General features: G+C 43.3%; 1 protein-coding gene across 4 annotated transcripts in view; it reads right to left on the bottom strand.

Moving 5' to 3' along the window:
- TPM4 (tropomyosin 4) overlaps window positions 1-19,025 on the bottom strand; it is a 111,165-nt gene that overhangs the window by 34,030 nt on the left and 58,110 nt on the right. For 2 of the 4 annotated variants that reach the window (XM_073596213.1, XM_073596223.1), the window contains exon 1: window positions 15,410-15,673. The exons of the other annotated variants lie outside the window; for them this stretch is intronic. In XM_073596213.1, the coding sequence (XP_073452314.1) occupies window positions 15,410-15,541 (132 nt within the window). In that variant the 5' untranslated portion in view covers window positions 15,542-15,673. Of the gene's footprint in view, window positions 1-15,409; window positions 15,674-19,025 lie in introns of those variants that run through there. 4 annotated transcript variants of the gene reach the window in all.

The raw sequence follows: 19,025 nt of genomic DNA, 5'->3' as shown, positions 1-19,025 counted from the left end.
ACAATGACCTCACTCCCATCTTTCAGAATCCTAAAGGACCAACATCAGCCAGCACCAATGGGTTAAAGTATATGTAACTAACTTTTTTTTTTTTTTTTTAAAGCTTGGATAGAGTGGGGAAAGTTTAGATCCTGTCAATCAGCCAAGATGATCAAGCCCTCTATTTGGCCCGGGGACCACTGTCACCGAGACCAAAAGTGATGGGAAATCCAAATATTTATAGTTTTCATGAGAGGCAAATGTTTGGGGAAATCATCATGGAATGGGAATAATAATTGTTCCAGTTACAGCTGTTTAAGATGGGAATAACCCTCATTATGGGGAGATTTCCTCTCACGTAAATCAGAGCTTCACCCCTAAAGGGAAGTATCATTTTTCTGCCTGCTCCCCCCCCCCCCCCCCCTTCAATTTTTGGGTGCTATTTTTTGGAAGAAGGGGAGAGTAGCTTTTTTTTACAGGTACTCGATCCCACTTCTGCCTGGATCGCCTAGGTGACATGAGCAGAAGTTTGGCCCACAGCCTCTTGGGACACATCACAGGTCCCAAGAGCCTGTGGGACCATTCAAAAGGGCACAGCACAGATCACACATGCGCAGTGGAGAGCCAGCTGTAAAGCCGCAAGGAGCCACAGCTGGCTTCCCACAATTACCATAGGGGTGCTGGGGACCCGAAGACTGGTGAAGAATAGGCTCCAGCAAGAACAAAGCTGGATCCCTGGACAGATAAATGTGCTTGTATTAAAAGATCAACAGCTACAGTATTTGGAGCTGCTGACTTTTCTTTAATGTTAATCTGCAAGATGGGTCTTGCATGGAGGGTCTTTCCAAAACAGAATACAAAGAGGAAACAAAATAGTCTGATTGGGGGGGGGGGGGGTTAACCCTTCCATACTTCATCCAAAGCTAAAAAATGGCTTCACATACACTTTAATAATGACTGTCTAGCTTAATGACCATAGCAATGCTACATTTAAATTATTAAAGAGGAAAACCTAACACAACAGGTCGTACGTAAACTAAAATGATTAACACCTTTGAAGCCTTCCCGATACAAAAGGATAGGATTATGCAACTAGAACAAAAGGGGACACTCCTCACACCCTGCCTTTCCATGGCGATTGGATCGAGGTGCCTGGGGCTACCTGTATGGATAAGGTTGGGTAATCTTCCTGACAATCATTAGGACTGGAGAAATGACTCGGATAATCCTAAACATTTTCAACATTAAAAAAACACACCAGTTGAATGCAACTGACTACTACTAGATAGACATATAGGGGTTATTTACTAAAACTGCATGGTGCAAAATCTGGTGAAACTCTGCATACAAACCAATCAGCTTCCAGGTTTTGTTGTCAAAGCTTAACTGAAAAAGCCGATTGGCTACCATGCACACCTGCACCAAATTCTAAGTGCGCCAGTTTTAGTAAATCTCCCTCATAGAGTTTATTTGCAATGCTGTAGAAATGTAGGCATAGTGGATGTTGGGGTCACAGCTGAAACTTTTCACAGCAAGGCCTCAATATGCTCCTAGTTATAGTGTGGCTGGACTATTAGAACGTCTGAATCAGAGCTACAGTATATGAAAATGTGCTATTGCAGCTTTTCTGCAACTTAAATACCATCCAAGAAAAACCTCACTCATCAAGTGAGCTAAACGCTGGCAAACGAACAATACCAGAAGCTTGGTTATAGCAGAGCCCACGCCCTGCATCCTTTCAGATAAAAAGCCAACTCATCAGCTAAAGAGGCATTTACTGGACTGAAGTATATGTAATGTTAGGGAAATGCTCCTTCCTGCTTTCTAATTGAGCTTTTGGGGTTTAATATAGGATATGGTATCTTTCAGACCTTTTTAAGAACTACAAAGTTATTAGCACCGTCATTAAAAAGTAGGCAGCCTAATACAAAAGTTTTTTCCCCCCAAAATTCGCACAACTAATATCCACCTAAACCTCACCTTTCCACCATCCCATGTCACATAAAGCAGATGAACTCTTGGGAGTTATGCAATGTGATCTAATCAGACCCCATTGCAGTAAAGTGCCCAAATCTTGAAAATTTCCAAGGAAATTAGTTCTCTGGAAATTCACAGATGGAGGAAAAGCACAATCAGCAATGTAATTATGATTAGAGTTTAGGTAGGTGACACAGGATATCATAAATCTGAAATCCTGAGGAGCGAGGTCACCATTCTCATTGCGAACCACAATTATTATTCAGCAGAATCAAATATCTTGTCAGATAAAACAATTCACATAGCAGTATTTCAGCTGTATTTGGCCGTTTGGCCAGTCTTGCTTTAAAGATTTACAGTTAGGGTTCGAGCACACTTGCAGCAGCCCTTGTCACCCATCTGAAAAGTGATTTGTGGTGGAACACTTTTCAGTTGACGGGAGGCTGGGAGGTGATGTCCCCACCTCACTCGCCAGGCACCAAACTATGTAAATGCATCTTATGTTGAATTTTTTATTAAATGATGGTTTTACACTATGGGAGCCCTACTTCTGTTTTTTTTCTTCCCATCCATGGAGGATCATCCTAAATACAGCTGATCTTGAAACACACCATCTAGGGGTTATTCCCCAAAAGCATAAGTGACCACTCTAGCGATAGGTGGTCAACGTTTAGGGGTGAGTGTACATCCATGTGGGGCACCTCTGTCTCAACACAAAACATTGGAGCACCGAATATTTATCCACGCACGAGCACAAAGTGGGACGTTTATAATAATTGTTATGTTTGATTCACCTATTTCTGCTCATTATGTTTGAATTTGTATCAGCTAAGCGTGGTGTTTAACCACTTCATTTTACAGCGACGCTAGTCAGCTCACATTCACACTGCTGCTGGCAATGGTTTGTTTGAGTCATTTTTATTTTCTTTGGAGCAAAGTCCCCCCCCCCCCCCCCCAAGACAAAAATACTAGTCTATGTTATTTGTCAGGTTTGATGAATGGACAGCACAATGCCCTCAAGGAAGGAGGATCCTTCCTTTATGTCAGACAGGAAAATGGAAGGAAATAAATCATCGCAAGACTTCAAACACAAGGGTATGGCCTTTTTACGTCGCCCTCCGAAAAGATGGCTAATTTGGGGGGGGGGGGGGGGGGGGCAACGTAGTTATTTATAACCTTCTAAGGGAACCTTGGAGAAATTCCATCTACGACATGAGCCAACACATTGGTTACCAAGCCAAACTGGACCATTAATTCTAACGGAGGATTATTTCTAATCCTATCAGATGCAGTCACTGTTTGGATATTTTTAGGCAGCTGCTTGAATACAATAGCCAGCAGTGCAGATTCCTTCATCTTGCCATCAACTAATCAACCGTGTATAGCCAATGCAAACTGGTATCAACCATAATTCTTATCCAAAGGCCATCGCAGTGTACATGTTCCTTAGCTGAGGAAACGATCTGCTTGCTGATTTTCCAAGAAATTGTTACTGCCGTCCAAAAATGTCATGAAATGTCATGATTAAATGAGTTGTAAAGACAGAAGGTTTTTATCTTAATGCATACTATGCATTAAGATAAAAAAAAAGCTGTGTGTTCAGCCTCCCCAGCACCCCTAATTACTTACCTGAGCCCCAGGCTGCATGACTCCTGACTGTCTCTCTGGACAATGCTGATCGGCCATGTTCTGATCACATGCACACTCCCAATATAAAAAAACTAAAAACAAAAAACCTCTAGCAGCACACAACAAACTGAGCATGTGCAGAGTGATGCCAAAGGCATTGTCTTATCAGGAGATGGATAGGGACAGTGGAAAAAAAAAAGGATGATCAGAGACAAAAGAATCAAACAGCCTTTTTACCCACCCCTTAGGTTCCACAGGGAGTTTAACAAGCATGCTTTACTCCATTTGCAGACTGATTTTACTGCTGTGGATTTAGCATCACTTTAAAGCAGAATAAAAAACGCATCCAATTAACAGTTTCCAAAAACAGTTACATTCAAAGCATGCCGGAAACGATAATGATCACAATTGCTTACGCTCTCAACTGAACTGTCAAGCCTTCAATGACTGGTGTCATAGCTGATCGCAGGTGACTACCATGGCCACTACAGATCAAACAGACTAAGATGGCAGCTTCCTTGGCTGGAAATATTGGATGGTTTAGTTCGCTTCAGATGTGGGAAATGTGCTGGAGATGGGATCGTGGATTGCATACCAACATAAATGTCATACAAAAACAGATGTTAAAGACGACCACAGAAGACAGCTCTGCCCTATAAAACAATCTATACAATTTATGTCTGATTTTCTCAATGACAGGCTTGGGCTGTGTGTACCACATTCTCTCATTCTGAAATGCAATACCTCTGAATGAGCTCATGTGATGATTCATGATGAGGAATGTACTGCTAAAACAGGTATGGTCTTCTTTTGTTGTCTGCCTGGACGACACTGAAAGTGTTAGGACATGTCAGCTTGTCACTGTAATTGCTTGGATGCTGTGTAAGCACTGGTGTCCCATTAATACGGCAATAACACAAGTGCTCAGAGACTAAGGATTTCATACTGCGACCAATTTAGGCTTCATGCACACGAGACGCTGGTGCAAACTCTGCTGAACACATTTTTAAATGCTGAAACCGGCATTTAGAAACGTCCGTTTTGCAGCGTTTGCGTCTAGAAGCATCTGCAGAGAATGACATTTTGCGACCCAACTTTGGGGCCCCGTATCTCGGTTCCTAGCACTAAGTGGCCCTGAGATATGGGGCTGCAAATTTGGGTCACAAAATGTCATTCTCTGCTGCAGAAAAGTGCTTGACATTTTGCGACTTGACTTTGGGGCCCCGTATCTCGGGGCCACTTCGTGCTAGGAACCCCAAATTTGGATATGTTGTAGTGTTAGAACACCAAATTTGGGGTTCTTAGCACCAAGTGGCCCCGAGATACAGGGCCCCAAATTCGGGTTGCAAAATGTCATTCTCTGCTGCAGTTTACCATCATATTTCTGTGTTTTCTGGTCCAAAAAATAGGGTTCCTTTAAAAACACTTATAAAACGCAAACGCGGCTAAACGCGGTACCGGCGTTTAGCTACTGAAACGTGGAAAACTTTTGCGTCTGAACACATTTTATTGCTTCTGGAAAAACGAGGTTAAAAGCAACTGCCAAAAAAAAACGAGACTGTGTACATGGACACATAGGATAACATTGAATGAGTTCAGGGGCAGTCGAAAGAAGTGTCCAACTGTCTCTGAACGCGTGTTTAACAGCGTCTCGTGTACATGAGGCCTTACGATTAGTCAAATCCATTGCTGAGTTATTATATAGGGCTCTCAGGACAGAAAATAAGGAAGATCTCTGCCGAAACAAAAAATATGAAACGGGGTAGGCAAAGTTCTGCCCTCCAGCTGTTGTGGAACTACAAGTCCCATGCCGCACTGCAAGACTGACAGCTACAAGCATGACTTCAGCTGTGCAGAACTACAAGTCCCATCATGCATCTAGGAGTGCCAAAGATCGCCTACCAGTAACCCTTCCAATCCAAAGTTTGGCTGCTGTTCCACTAGTGCACCTAAATGTTACGTAATAAATAAAATGTTGTGAAGGAAGATAGTAAGTGGCAGTTGTAGGTTGTGTGTCAAAGCCTATAGATCTCATCTGGTGCTGTGATAGCGGACACTTCTGACGCCTGTTTGCACTTACAGGAAGCTTCAGCAGGATCCAGGAGCCCTCTGGTCTTCTATGGAGCTTACACAGATCACACAATGCAATGTACAAGTCCTATTAACCAGCACCACACTACACTGTGGGAGGTGGTATAGCTGTGCCAGAGTTTGGACTTTCTGAAAAGTGAAGTTCAGGGGGCTTCCAGATTTTGCTGGAGCCTCTTTGAAGCTTGCTGTGAATACATAGACACTGGAGGATCTCTGCCATCAGAATGTTAGCCACATGTGGAACTTTGTCGAATTCCTGCTGAAATTTGAGACATGGGTGGCTTTGCCAGCATCATATGGGCACAACAAAAGTGGATTTAAAAAATGGACTGAGCTGAGTGGAAGTTAGCAGCTAAACAGTGACTGCGGCAACTGATCGGATGCAGCCATTGTTCGAGTATGCAGACAGCCATGGTCTGGCAGGGACAAGTCAAATGAGGATCCGTGTGTGGCTTCCCCCACTCGCGAGAAGTTGATTATTTAAATTGACTTCTGTCGAGGGGATGTTGGAAAATTTTCTGAAGATTGGCTGCTGCAGCCAATCAGCTGATCAGTGTAGTCTGACAGTGGCGGTCATCAATGTACATGAGGGAGGGGAAGGCACATTTTGACACAAAGTGTTGGAGCTTTATTTACTAGAAATGCCCAAATGTTGGGCCAAACAGCAGGCACTTGGAGACTCCTACAGGTACGTTTAGACCCCTTCTCCCCCCAATAAATGAACCATTTATTACTTGCTGATCCTAACAATAGACCTGTTACGGCAAAAGTGGTGCGTCAAGTAGTTGGGCATAAACATTGACAATAACACTAACAGTGGTTACATTTTATTTACAGGCATGCCACACTTTTAGGCCCCTTTCACACTGGGTTGGAGGAGCGTCGGCGCCTTAGCGTCATTTTAGCGGCAGTATTCGGCCGCTAGCAGGGCGGTTTTACCCCCCGCTACCGGCTGAGAAAGGGTTAAAAACCACCGCAAAGCGCCTCTGCAGAGGAGCTTTGTCGGTGTTATAGCCGCGCTGCCCCATTGATTTCAATGGGCAGGAGCAGTGAATACAACCACTCCTTCACCGCTCCGAAGATGCTGCTAGCAGGACTTTTTTTTCCCGTCCTGCCAGCGCACCGCTCCAGTGTGAAAGCCCTCGGAGACACTGGAGACACAGCAGCGGCTGTTTCGGGTTGGTTTGCAGACACTATTTTTGGCGCAGTAGCGCCTGCAAACCGTCCCAGTGTGAAAGGGGTCTAAAGTATACAATGAGACCAGAGCATGTATGCAAAACTAAAAATGTACTTAAAGAGGCGTTCCACCGAAAAAAAAAAAAAAAAAAAATTAAAAAGTCAGCAGCTACAAATACTGCAGCTGCTCACTTACTATATGGACTCTTACCTGTCCAGGGCGCCCGTGATGTCCTCACCCAAAACCGACCCGTCCCTCGGCTCTTGGTGCAGGCGCTGGCATCTTACGTAAAGGAATGAAGAAGTGAAGCCTTGCAGCTTCACATCCTGGTTCCCTACTGCGCATGCGCGAGTCGTGTGTCCCGACTGGTCCATGCTGTTTTCTGAGATCTGTGTCTCCCAGAAGACAGCAGGGGGGGGGGGGTGGAGGAGGGGCCAGACATTGCATAGATTGCCGTGGATTCTGCGGCGATCCATCTCCGGAAGTGGAAGCACCTACCCTAACTTGCGCATGGACGCAAATCCCTGAAGGTGACATGTGCGCTCAGGGACTTACAACCATGTGTGAGTTTACGCAATTACGGCGTTAACACGCGTACAGCCATTCATTACTATGGGTAGCTGTGTCTTCCAGGCATGGAAATATGCAAACAATTTACATTATATAGGCCTCGTGTGCCCATGAGCGTGAGGACTAAAGAAAAAAAAAAAAAGTTTCAAAGAAGAAATTAGTAGGCTGCAATTGGCAACCTTCATCTGAGGTCTGCCTTTCATTTTGATGGTTTTGGAATGGGAATTAAGTATATAGTGAATTCTGATGTATTTGGTGAATGCATGTTCTGGGTTTGTGATGTGTTAAAGCCAAGCAGTTAAACATTTTCAAACAGGGCTCAGCCATGGCAACCCATACATTTCTGTTCGGACAAATGGTTGAGGTTCTTCATTTTGACAGTAAAACAATGGGTGGGGGTTAGCAGTAAGAGAGACAGAATTGATTTGAGGACTGATAACGGTACTTGTAGGGACAACAAGCTACTGGTTTCTCCAGCACTATTGTTCTCTCAGAAATGTTTTAGACCAGGTCAGGAGCGATTGAGCAGACATGTCCTCCACTTGCCTCAAGGATGGGCAGATCTGTTTGCTCATTGTCCCCAGAGAACAGAAGAAGAGTAGATAAGAAAACAAGTGTACACAGTTTTCTAGCAGAATCTGCTGCAATAAAGTGGTTGTAAGGCCTCAGGCTGGGTTCACACCTATGTGAATTGGATGCCAGTTTCTTTGCATTACAGGAGATTCACATATCTTCATTGCGGCTGCGGAGCGGCTTGCACAGGAATGCTGTGCGTCTTTGGCACAGTTTCAGGGCCGAATTCAGGCAAAAATTTGGCCCCCGGTTCGTCCCTGAAAATGGAGAACATGGACGCACCGGACCCCTGCTGCAAGCCGCATCCGTTGGAGGTATGAACCCAGCCTCAAGGTTTTTTGTGGGGGGGGACTAACTGCCACTTACATCCCCAGTGACACTAATACAGTGATCAGTGCCAAGGATATACATGATCACTGTACTAATGACACTAGCTGGGAAGGGGTTAACATCTATTGCTATCAAGGGGTTAAATGTGTGCTGTTTTTTACTAAGCAATGGTTTTTCCTCCCTGCTTAGCAGCAATGTGTTTTTTTTTCCTCCCTGCAGTCTGTAGAGAGCTCTATGTTGTTTACCTACACAGGGCTCTCTTCTGTCATTTGCTCAGCCGATTGGTGGGTTCAGGCCATTAATCATTGGCTAGGACCTGTAGCAAAATGACAGCAGAGCTGAGAAATCCCAAATTACGTTCATTTACATGATTTTGCGCAGTGGGGCCCCCCTGCGGCAGTAGAAGTGCGGTGGGCGTTCCTAAAGCGGTTATGGCTGTCCATACATTATACAATTGTCTTGTACAATGTTCCTTTGGAATGACCAAACCCATATAATGAGGTAAAACCTAAACAGTTTCAGTATGCAGTTAGGCAGGCCCTTGCACTACATACAGTAGTTGAAGGTAAATCTAAAAGGAAATTGAATAAGAAAATTGTATAATGTATGGGTAACTTAATCTTTCATATGATGGAGGTCGGGTTGTGGTGGGGCCACCTATATAGCGGGCTTTGACTGAATCAGCTGAAATTTTCAGAGTGTATGGCCACTTTTAGTCTTCCATGGAGGTACAGGGCAAAACTGGGAAAGAAAGTGTGAACGTTGCCCTTTAATGGCAAGTAAAGGAGGACAGAGCAATAGTGACGTTGTTTCTTCCAGTCGTTTGTTGGACGCAGTCTGCTGGAAGCTCACAGGAGGGGGGAGTGGTATTCTCACAATGTGGAAATGGTTTGGGAACACATTTCATACATCCTGTTTCCAAGTTAATAAGCAACTCATTGGGAGCGCTCAGTGCAAAGTTTGGTAGGAAAGGAGCGTGGACATATACAATGTCATTTGTAAAACAGTATACAGCCATTAAGAGAGCCCGCTTAGTATAAAGCATCAAAGGGTACTTACAGGCAGAACCGTGATTAGCACACCCAGAGGAGCCATTTTACTTTGTTATGTATAGACACAAAATTGTCAAATACACCATTCATACAATAATGTACATGAATAGATCCCAAGTATTATTTTGCGATAGGCACGAGGTGTACACAGAGGTTGCTGTACACATTCTACAGCTGCGAGGATTTGCTTTGTGGCCAAAATCATCTGATGCGTTAGGCTTGCTACAACTGCATGCAGCGCGGTGATAGAAGGCTCCATTCACACTTGTGCGACTCCAAAGTCGTGCAATTTCCATTGCATCTTTGGATGGGTGCGACTTAGATGTGACTTTGATGCACAACTATTGCATTAACAACATTAAGATGCGACTTTTGAAAGTTTACATTGGTCTACGGCACTCAAGTCGCATCAGGGTAGCGCAGGAACCTTTTTAAAGTCACTGTGTCTACATTGCATACATTTGAATGGCTTCCATTGAAATACATGGGCTGCGACTTGTCATTCAACTGTGTGCACAGTCTTATGACAAGTCATACAAGTGTAAATGGAGTCTTACAGGGGTAAAACAAATGGCGATCTTACCCAACAGTCGCCTGTCAAACGCCCAGGGAAAAAAAAGATTAGCTGCGGTCCTCTCTTCAGACGGAAACGTAAATGAGCCCTAAGAGCAAAGTGCAGTAACCCAAGGCAACTGACAAACCTTGAGTTTGTGCTTTATTGGATAAGTCTGTATATGGGGCTGTTAGGCTGGTCATAGAGAGATTTTCTTTCCTGCAACCACAATAAAAATTGGCTGTGTCCTCTAACATTTATATATGAAGCTAGCTACATTCATTCTGCCTCAGACAATCACTTTATGTTGTCCACATGTTCCTTGGGCTAAGTTTAAAGTGGATGGAAACCCAAAACATGTTTTTTTTTATTTTTTTAATTAAGACTCACATCTGTTACAGCAGAGGATGTCATTCCATGCGTGCCCAGTCTTGCCACAAAGAGTTAATCCAGCTCTGAGCAGTCATCTTTTTTCAGTAAAATAAAAACTGACACAGAGAAATGTGTCCTTTCTCCCCCCTTGCTGTGACAAGTGATTTCCTTATCTCATGCACAAGTGTGAGAGAGGCATTCTGTGTACTTCACACCCCCCTACTTTCTTTTCCAGCTCTCTAAGGATTGGCTGCTCCACACCTCAGCATGATTGGACATGCTGAAGTCATGTGGTGACTTTCCTGGGTTTTGACTGTATGTTAGTGATCATGGGGCATAATCCACGAGACCAGCAGAATTTCAATGTAAGAAATATTGATACCTGGCCAGGTGGAGTGTAGAGGTGGGCGGGGAGTCTGACATCACGACTCCACCCACCGAGAATCCGGAGTATTGCAGGGCTCCAAATAGCTAAAGGGGAGAGATCTGCCAGGTAAGGATACACGCAGGAGGTATGTATATCCTTATAGATCAGCACTATAGAGGTAATTTAAAAATGACGAGAGTGGGTTTACATCCACTTTAAAAAGGTGTGGTTCGGGGACAGCAAAAATGCAATTAAGCCGCGTTTTTACCACTTCCCAACTGCTCCCCCTTAAGCTGCAATAGGCAGTGGACGGGGGTGTTTACATGCCATGGTCAGGATGTTGCACCTACGGAAAAATCTACCCGATATGTAGCGATCAGCTGGAGGGCAAACCCACTGAATGTGACAAATTTAGACAAACAGGGAAGAGCTGCAAATCCCCACAATTACGTGCAATGCACACTGTTTTGGTGGGTTTGTCAGCAAAAATGGGGTGACGAGGTGTCTTCTCACCACCCATCAATGCCTCTTAAGTGAGAGCCAAACATGGATTGGGCTCCAGAGGAGAGGTAGATTTAGACGCACATCTAACTGTACCCTTAAGTACATTAAAAGTGTTTAGTTTTGTAAATATTTGTGAGGACCAATCAGATTTTATGCTTGTGTCCTCATTATGGTGGTCATGCACACTTTGATAAATGTTCAATTTTTTTCCCCATCGCTCTCTCCTGATATGAATAGTCAACAACCCATTCAATTAATATGGCGCACGGAGGAGGTGAATTTTGATCAATGGTTGGAAGACACAATGGCAGCTGTTTCCACCATGTAATTCCACACTCTGATTAATTAGAAATACGATTGAATTCATGAACAAAGAACCTCGGTGCTGCTGATACATGCAATATTAGCAATAATTCCCTCCCCCAGGACAATGGACTCAATGTGATGGAATCCAAATTAAATGGATCAGATGGGAAGTTATGCCTATTTAATGGTCTACTGATTTGATCAAATCGCATGTCAAGTCAGATAGATGGGGCTGTGTATGGCCACCATTCTGAAGATTACCCATCTAATTGTCCTGGAAACAAACGTCATCAGAATTGGAAGGGAGGTGAAAAAAGAATAAACTCAACAGTTTTAGTTGTCACTGGAACAGGAATAGAGGACCAATCTTCAGATGGGGACACTTCCAAGTGATAACTGAGGCGCGTTTTCCTCTCACTTCCTGTTGAGATCTGCAGGTCAGGAAGTAAATAGAAATCTCCCCAGTGGGATAAAGATCGCAAGAAATCTAACAGGGTTTTCTACATATACTTCTGCTTTTCAAAGTGAAAATAAGAAAGGTTTTAGCTTTAGATGCATTTAACATAACTAAATGGCAAAAGTTTTTTTTTTTTTTTTGTAAGATTTCGATGGAGTGACAAGGGGTTAGAACCACTGCCATTTTTTTTTTTTTTCTTTTTTTATTGCTGTGGATGTCCTCCTTACAGATAGTCACTGTAATTGTCCTGGTCACCAGGAATAAAAGTGACAGGAAATTCAAAATTATGACTCACTACCTGAACAAGACAAAGGAGACATTTTTCAACAAAAAATGGGAACACCTGTTCTCATGAAAACTATAAAAAAGACCAGTCACACCGGAGCGCTGTGCCACTTGTTGCCTGAAGCTCCGAAACGTAAAAGCTTCTTTGCAGGTTCATAAAGGGGGCCAAACCCGGACAATTCTGCTCCTGCACTACAAGTCACATGTATAAATGCCTTTAAATTGCCTGGCTATGCTCATGTCAAGTGTCAATGGAGGCCAATAGGGGAAAGGTAGCACTTCCGGTTAAGTCTACAAGACAGGAAGTGAAGGGAAATTTCCCAAATGAGACACAGATGGGAACAAAAGGAGGATCAGACAGCAGTTGCTCTATTCAAAATACAAAAAAAAAAAAGTTTTGGCTTCACATCTACTTTGTACAACCCCCTTTTCCCCTGAAAATGTTTATTATGAAAAGTAAAAATGGAGTTTAGAATACAGAAAAAAACATTACCCTAACAAAATCACACATTTAGTAAATGACAGAGAATAGTCTTGTACGCCAATGATACTGTGAATCAGGGTCACCATAGGTGTTACAATCTGAATATACAATCACATTTACATTTACCAAAACTATGCAATATGAGAACCTACCTAAACTGTCCAATTTATATCCAACCAGATAGACCCTGATGTTACATTACTGTTGGTAGATCTAAGGCTTACCATACACATTACAATCTCACTGTACAAGTAACTGTAGATTTACCAAAACTATGTAATATGGGGCCTACCTAAATCAGACAGGCTCTTTTACTACAGGGGTTGTTGGTAGATTGAAAAGGTCACCATACACGTATACAATCTTTGCGCAATCAACTTTAGATTTACCAAAACTATGTAATATTAGGACCTACCTTTACCATACAATCAATTTGCATCCAATCAGACAGGCCCCTGTACTACATAGTTGTTGGTAGAGCCAAGGCCCACCATATACATTATAATCTTTGTACAATCAACCCCAAGACCCCTTTCACACTGCGGCACTTTTCAGGCATTTTAACGAGTGCTTTCACAATGGGGCGGTGCGCTTGCGGGACGGGAAAAAAAAAAGTCCTGCAAGCAGCATTTTTGGGAGCAGTTTATACAGACGCTCCCAAAATGCCCTGCCCACTGAAATGAATGGGCAGCACTGCTGAAGCGCATGCAAAGTGCTTCGGCAACAAGAGCGCTTTTAACCCTTTCTTTGGCCGCTAGCGGGGGGTTAAAAGCACCCCGCTAGCGGCTTAAAAGAGCTGCTAAAGCGCCGCTAAAACTAGTGATGCTTTACTGCTAACGCTGGGCGCTTTCAGTGTGAAAGTAGCCCAATTCTACCAAATCTATGTACTGTAGGAGCCTACCCAAACTCTCCACTCAATCTATACCCAAATCAGGCAAGCCCTTGTACTACATAGTTTTTGGCAGATCTAAAGGCTCATCATATACATTATAATCTCTGTACAATCGACCTTAAGCTCCATTCACACCTTGGGCGTTTGCAGGCAGAATTGCTGCGATTCAGCCCACAATCCCAAAACGCTGGGCAAAAATAAAATCGTATAACACTTGTTCAGGTACTATTGATTTTCAATGGCACCTAAACACGGGTGCGATTCTGCCATGATAAACCTAAGTGTTGTGCGATTTGTCATTTCTTTGCATAGCGTTTTGGAATTGCGAGCAGAATCGCCGCGATTCTGCCCGCAATGTGAATGGAGCCTTAGATCTACCAAAACTATGTAATATAAAAAAGGACCTCCCAAAATAATCTGTATCCAATGAGGCAGGCCCCTGCTAAGGCTCATCATATACATAATATTCTCTATACACAACCAATCTTTAGATCTACCAGACCTATGTAATATAAGGACCTACCCAATCAATCAGGCAGGTCCTTATACTACATAATTGTTGGTAGATCTAAAAATGAATGGCAGCTAAACAAACGTTATGCGATTTGTTGGTTTTTTTTTTATAGCATTTTGGGATCGCAGGCAGATTGCCTTAGATCTACCAAAACTATGTAATATAAAGGACTTACCCAATCAATCTGTATTGAATCAGGCAAGCCACTGTACTACATAGTTAGTAGACCTAAAGCTGGCCATACACCATACAATTTTCTTATTTAATTTTCTTTAGATTTACCTTCAACAATGTAGTACAAGGGCCTGCCTGATTGCATACAACTTAAAAAAAGTGTTTAGGTTTGACCTCCTATTATATGGTTTTGGTAAATCTAACAGGAAAGTTGTACAAGAAAATTGTATAATGTATGGCCAGCCTTAGGCTCACCATATACATGATAATCTCTATATACAATCAACCTTTAGATCTACCAAATCTATGGAATATAAGGTTCTAAGCAATCTGTATCCAATCAGGCAGGTCCTAATACTACATAGTTGTTGGTAGATCTAATGCCCGGTACACACGATGAGATTATCGGATGAATGATCGTCCGTTTTTTGTTGCATGCTAATCTCAAATAGAATCTGACGAGTTTACTAAAGTCACGAAAATTCCCGTATGTCAGATAAAAAAATTCACAAGTGATGTCATGTGTTGTATTGCATTTTTGAACGATAGCTGCACTGATTAAAACGAAAATCGTACGATCTGGCATCGTACGGAAAAAAAATGTGTGCATGTCCGATAGAATAATATCGGATGAACTGTCACGATCGACTCTCGAAAGCTCTGTACTAACGATCCGATTATCGTACGATCGATTCAAAAGCGGTATTTTCGGTACGGGTTTTCTGATCGTGTGTACGGGGTTTTAAGGCTCATCATATACACGAGAATCTCCATCAATTTCGATCTACCAAATGTATGTAACAGAAGGATCTAATGTAAGCATGCAATGTGTAGCCAGGCCCTTGTAGTACATGGTTTCTGCTAGATGTAAAGGAGGAGATTGTACAATGAGATTGCTGATATTCCAGGAGAAATTGGAAGGTGTGTGCTGATGATAAAAAGGAGCTAACCCAGGCAGAGAGTGTCCAGGATGAGATTGGAGAGAAGAGTGAGGCTGAGTACAGAGAGGAGAGGAGTGGAGGGAGGAGAAGCAGCGCCCAGTAGTAGTAGTAATACGGTAGTAGTGATAGGACAGAATGGAGAGGAGACAAAGGCCGTATAGTGTGGAGTAGCTGCGCCTCACTTTCTCCCGCTTATCCCGTTCTGTATCCAGATCCCTCTGGAAAGTCTGCGCTCTGTCCTCAGCATCATCGGCCTGTTGCTGCAGAGCCTGGATCTTCCTCTTCACCGCTTCCAGGGAGTTGAGTCCTGCCATTGTGGAGAGTGTAGCGGAGGGTGGGATGGATGGAGCGAGCAGTCAGTCAGTGAGTGAGAGAGAGAGAGCTGTGAGGAGCGGCGTGCAGGACCAGGCAATGTTACATGAATGGAGGATCCTTCCTACACTACAAGTCGGCTCAATGACTTCTACGATGGAATGCTTGGGTGAGGTCATGGCACGAGGGGGCGTGTCTTGGGCGGTGACGTAGAGCGGGCACAGGGCGGATCCCCCGGTAAAAATCTGCAGGATTTTTCGACTTATTTGGGAAGAAATTGAGGAGTTTTCCTGCCCCCTTCTCAGTGACTAAGCAGGGCTCTCCTAGAACGGACACACTGAGCTCTGGGCTTGTCTCTCTTCCTTCTCTACAGGCCTGAGGAGGATACAAGGATAGGGATACTAAAACCTGCTGGCAGCCAATCACATTCTACCTTCAGCTTGTTCAATTAAACTTTCACGATAAAACCTGGAAGCTCATTGGTTTCTATGTAGAGTTGCACCGGATTTTGCGCTCTCTAGTTTTAGTAAATAGCCCCCTTTGTGTCTGCTTCAATACTGAGGAATCATCTCATCTTATATATACACTTCCTCTGCCTTCTCACATGAAAAAATAGATCCCCCTAACAAGAGACATACCAGAAACAACAGACCCCCCCCCACGCAACAATAGATTCCCCGCCACAAGTAAAAAAAATCCCCCACCAGAAACAATAGACCCCCAACAACAACCCCCCCCCACTAACAATGTACCCCACAAGTAAAAAATAATCCCCCACCAGTAACAATAGACCCCCAAGAACAACCCCCCTCCCCAGCAACAATATACCCCACAAGTAAAAAAAAATTCCCCCACCAGTAAGAATAGACACCCCCAAGAACAACCTCCCCCCTCCCCAGTAACAATATACCCCACAAGTAAAAAAAAATTCCCCCACCAGTAAGAATAGACACCCCCAAGAACAACCTCCCCCCTCCCCAGTAACAATATACCCCACAAGTAAAAAAAAAAACCAGCAGTAACAATAGACCCCCCAAGAACAACCTCCCCAGTAACAATATACCCCACAAGTAAAAAAAATTCCCCAGCAGTAACAATAGACCCCCCAAGAACAACCCCCCCAGTAACAATATACCCCACAAATAAAAAAAAATTCCCCAGCAGTAACAATAGACCCCCAAGAACAACCTCCCCAGTAACAATATACCCCACAAGTAAAAAAAATTCCCCAGCAGTAACAATAGACCCCCAAGAACAACCTCCCCAGTAACAATATACCCCACAAGTAAAAAAAATTCCCCAGCAGTAACAATAGACCCCCCTCCCCAGTAACAATATACCCCACAAGTAAAAATAATTCCCCAGCAGTAACAATAGACCCCCCCTCCCCAGTAACAATATACCCCACAAGTAAAAAAAAATTCCCCCACCAGTAAGAATAGACCCCCCCAAGAACAACCTCCCCCCTCCCCAGTAACAATATACCCCACAAGTAAAAAAAAATCCCCCACCAGTAACAATAGACCCCCAAGAACAAACAACCCCCACCCAATACGAAACAATATACCCCACAGATAAAAAAAAATCTCCCACCAGTAAAAATAGACCCCAAGAACAAAATACCCCCCTCCCCAGTAACAATATACCCCACAAGTTTAAAAAAAACCCCCACCAGTAACAGTAGACCCCAAGAAAAAAAATAAATCCCCAGCAACAGTAGATCTCCTACCAGCAACAATACATCCACCCCAGCAACAATAGACTTTCCAGCAACAACAGACTGCCCCAGCAACAATAGATTTCCCCTACCAGAAACATCAGACCCCCTCCAGCAACAGTAGACCCCACAAGAACAAAATACCGCCCAGCAACCATAGACCCCCCCCCCCGTTAACAATATACCCCCCAAGAAAAATCCCCCAACAGTAACAATAGACCCCCCAAAAATAAAATACTCCCACCAGCAAAAGTACAATATATCTCCCCCCAGCAAGAATAGATCCCCCACCACCAATAGGCTTTCCAGGAACGATACACCCCTCTGCCAGCAACAATCCATTACCCCCTCCAGCAACAATAGCCCCCCACCAGCATAATAACAGACCACTCCCCAACAACAATATAACCCCCCCCTCACGAAATTCCCCACCAGTAACAATAGAGCCCCCCCCCCCACCAAAACAAATGATCCCCAGCAACAATAGATCCACCCCAGTAGCCAGCAAAAATAGATCCCTACAAAAGTAGATCCCCTCAGCAATATAGAAAATAGAGGCCCAGACAGAGCCCTATGATACATTTGCACATGTGCCAGAGTAACAAAGATAGCAGCACCAGAGGAGAAACAGCCAAAACTGAAGGGCACTGATAGTAGAACTATAGGCAAAACTTTTTATTTTTGGATAGAGTAAGGGAAAGTTATAACCTCTGTCAGTTTTTTTGGTTGCCATCTGTGTCACATTGGGGAGATTTCCCTTCACTTCCTGTCCCATAGCCAAAACAGGAAGTGAGAGGACACCCTTCCAAAGTGAGGGAATCCTGGGGTGTCACCAGGGTGACCACAACTAGTGCCCCTATTGGAAGATTTCCCCTCTATTATTTTTCTGGGGGCAACCCAAAAAATCATTTTTTACTTTTTACGTTCATCTTTGTTGATAATGGTAATTAAACCTGAGAGAGTGAATCTCCCTTAGACCCCTGTCACACTTGTATGACTTGTCCTACGATTTGGGACTGCAAAGTTGCATGACAAGTCCTTCCCCATGATTTCCAATGACAACCATTCATATTAGTATGACTTCAAAGTAGTCCTTGCACTACTTTGGTCCGACTTTGATGCAAGTTCAGGTTCATAGACCTCAGGTCTCCCTGAAATTGCGCGACTTTGAAGTCGCGGTAGTGTGAAAGGGGCCTCAAGGTGAGCCACTGTTTGTACAGCGATCTCTTCTGCTGTGCTATTGTGTTCTGACAGTGGGACGCCCCCCGCGCCAGAACACACCGGGCAGCGCTTTTCGCCATTGGCTGAGAGCGCTGATTTTGTGCCGGCTTCTATCCGACCAGATGCACTACACATGGGTCGAATGTCGGACGTTTTCTATTAAACTGGCCAATGCCGCCTGACATTCGGCACAGGCAACAATACAAACTGACAGGTGTTCTAATCCCTCTCCACTCTATCTAAAACTAAAAAAAAAAAAAAAAAAATGTAATAGGGTAAAAAATAAAAAAATATTTATAATAGGGTAAAAAAAAAAAAAATGTAATAGGGTAAAAAATAAATGTAATAGGGTAAAAAATAAATGTAATAGGGTAAAAAAAAATAATAGGGTAAAAAATAAAATGTAATAGGGTAAAAAATAAAATAAAATGTAATAGGATAAAAAGAAAAAAAATGTAATAGGGTAAAAAATAAAAAAAAATGTAATAGGGTAAAAAATAAAAAAAAATGTAATAGGTTAAAAAAAATATATATATATATAATAGGGT

This window comes from Aquarana catesbeiana, linkage group LG01, assembly GCF_042186555.1.
Source record: "Aquarana catesbeiana isolate 2022-GZ linkage group LG01, ASM4218655v1, whole genome shotgun sequence".
NCBI lineage: Eukaryota > Metazoa > Chordata > Amphibia > Anura > Ranidae > Aquarana > Aquarana catesbeiana.
Note: the sequence above shows the minus strand (reverse complement) of the source record. Positions and strands in the feature narration are given on the sequence as shown.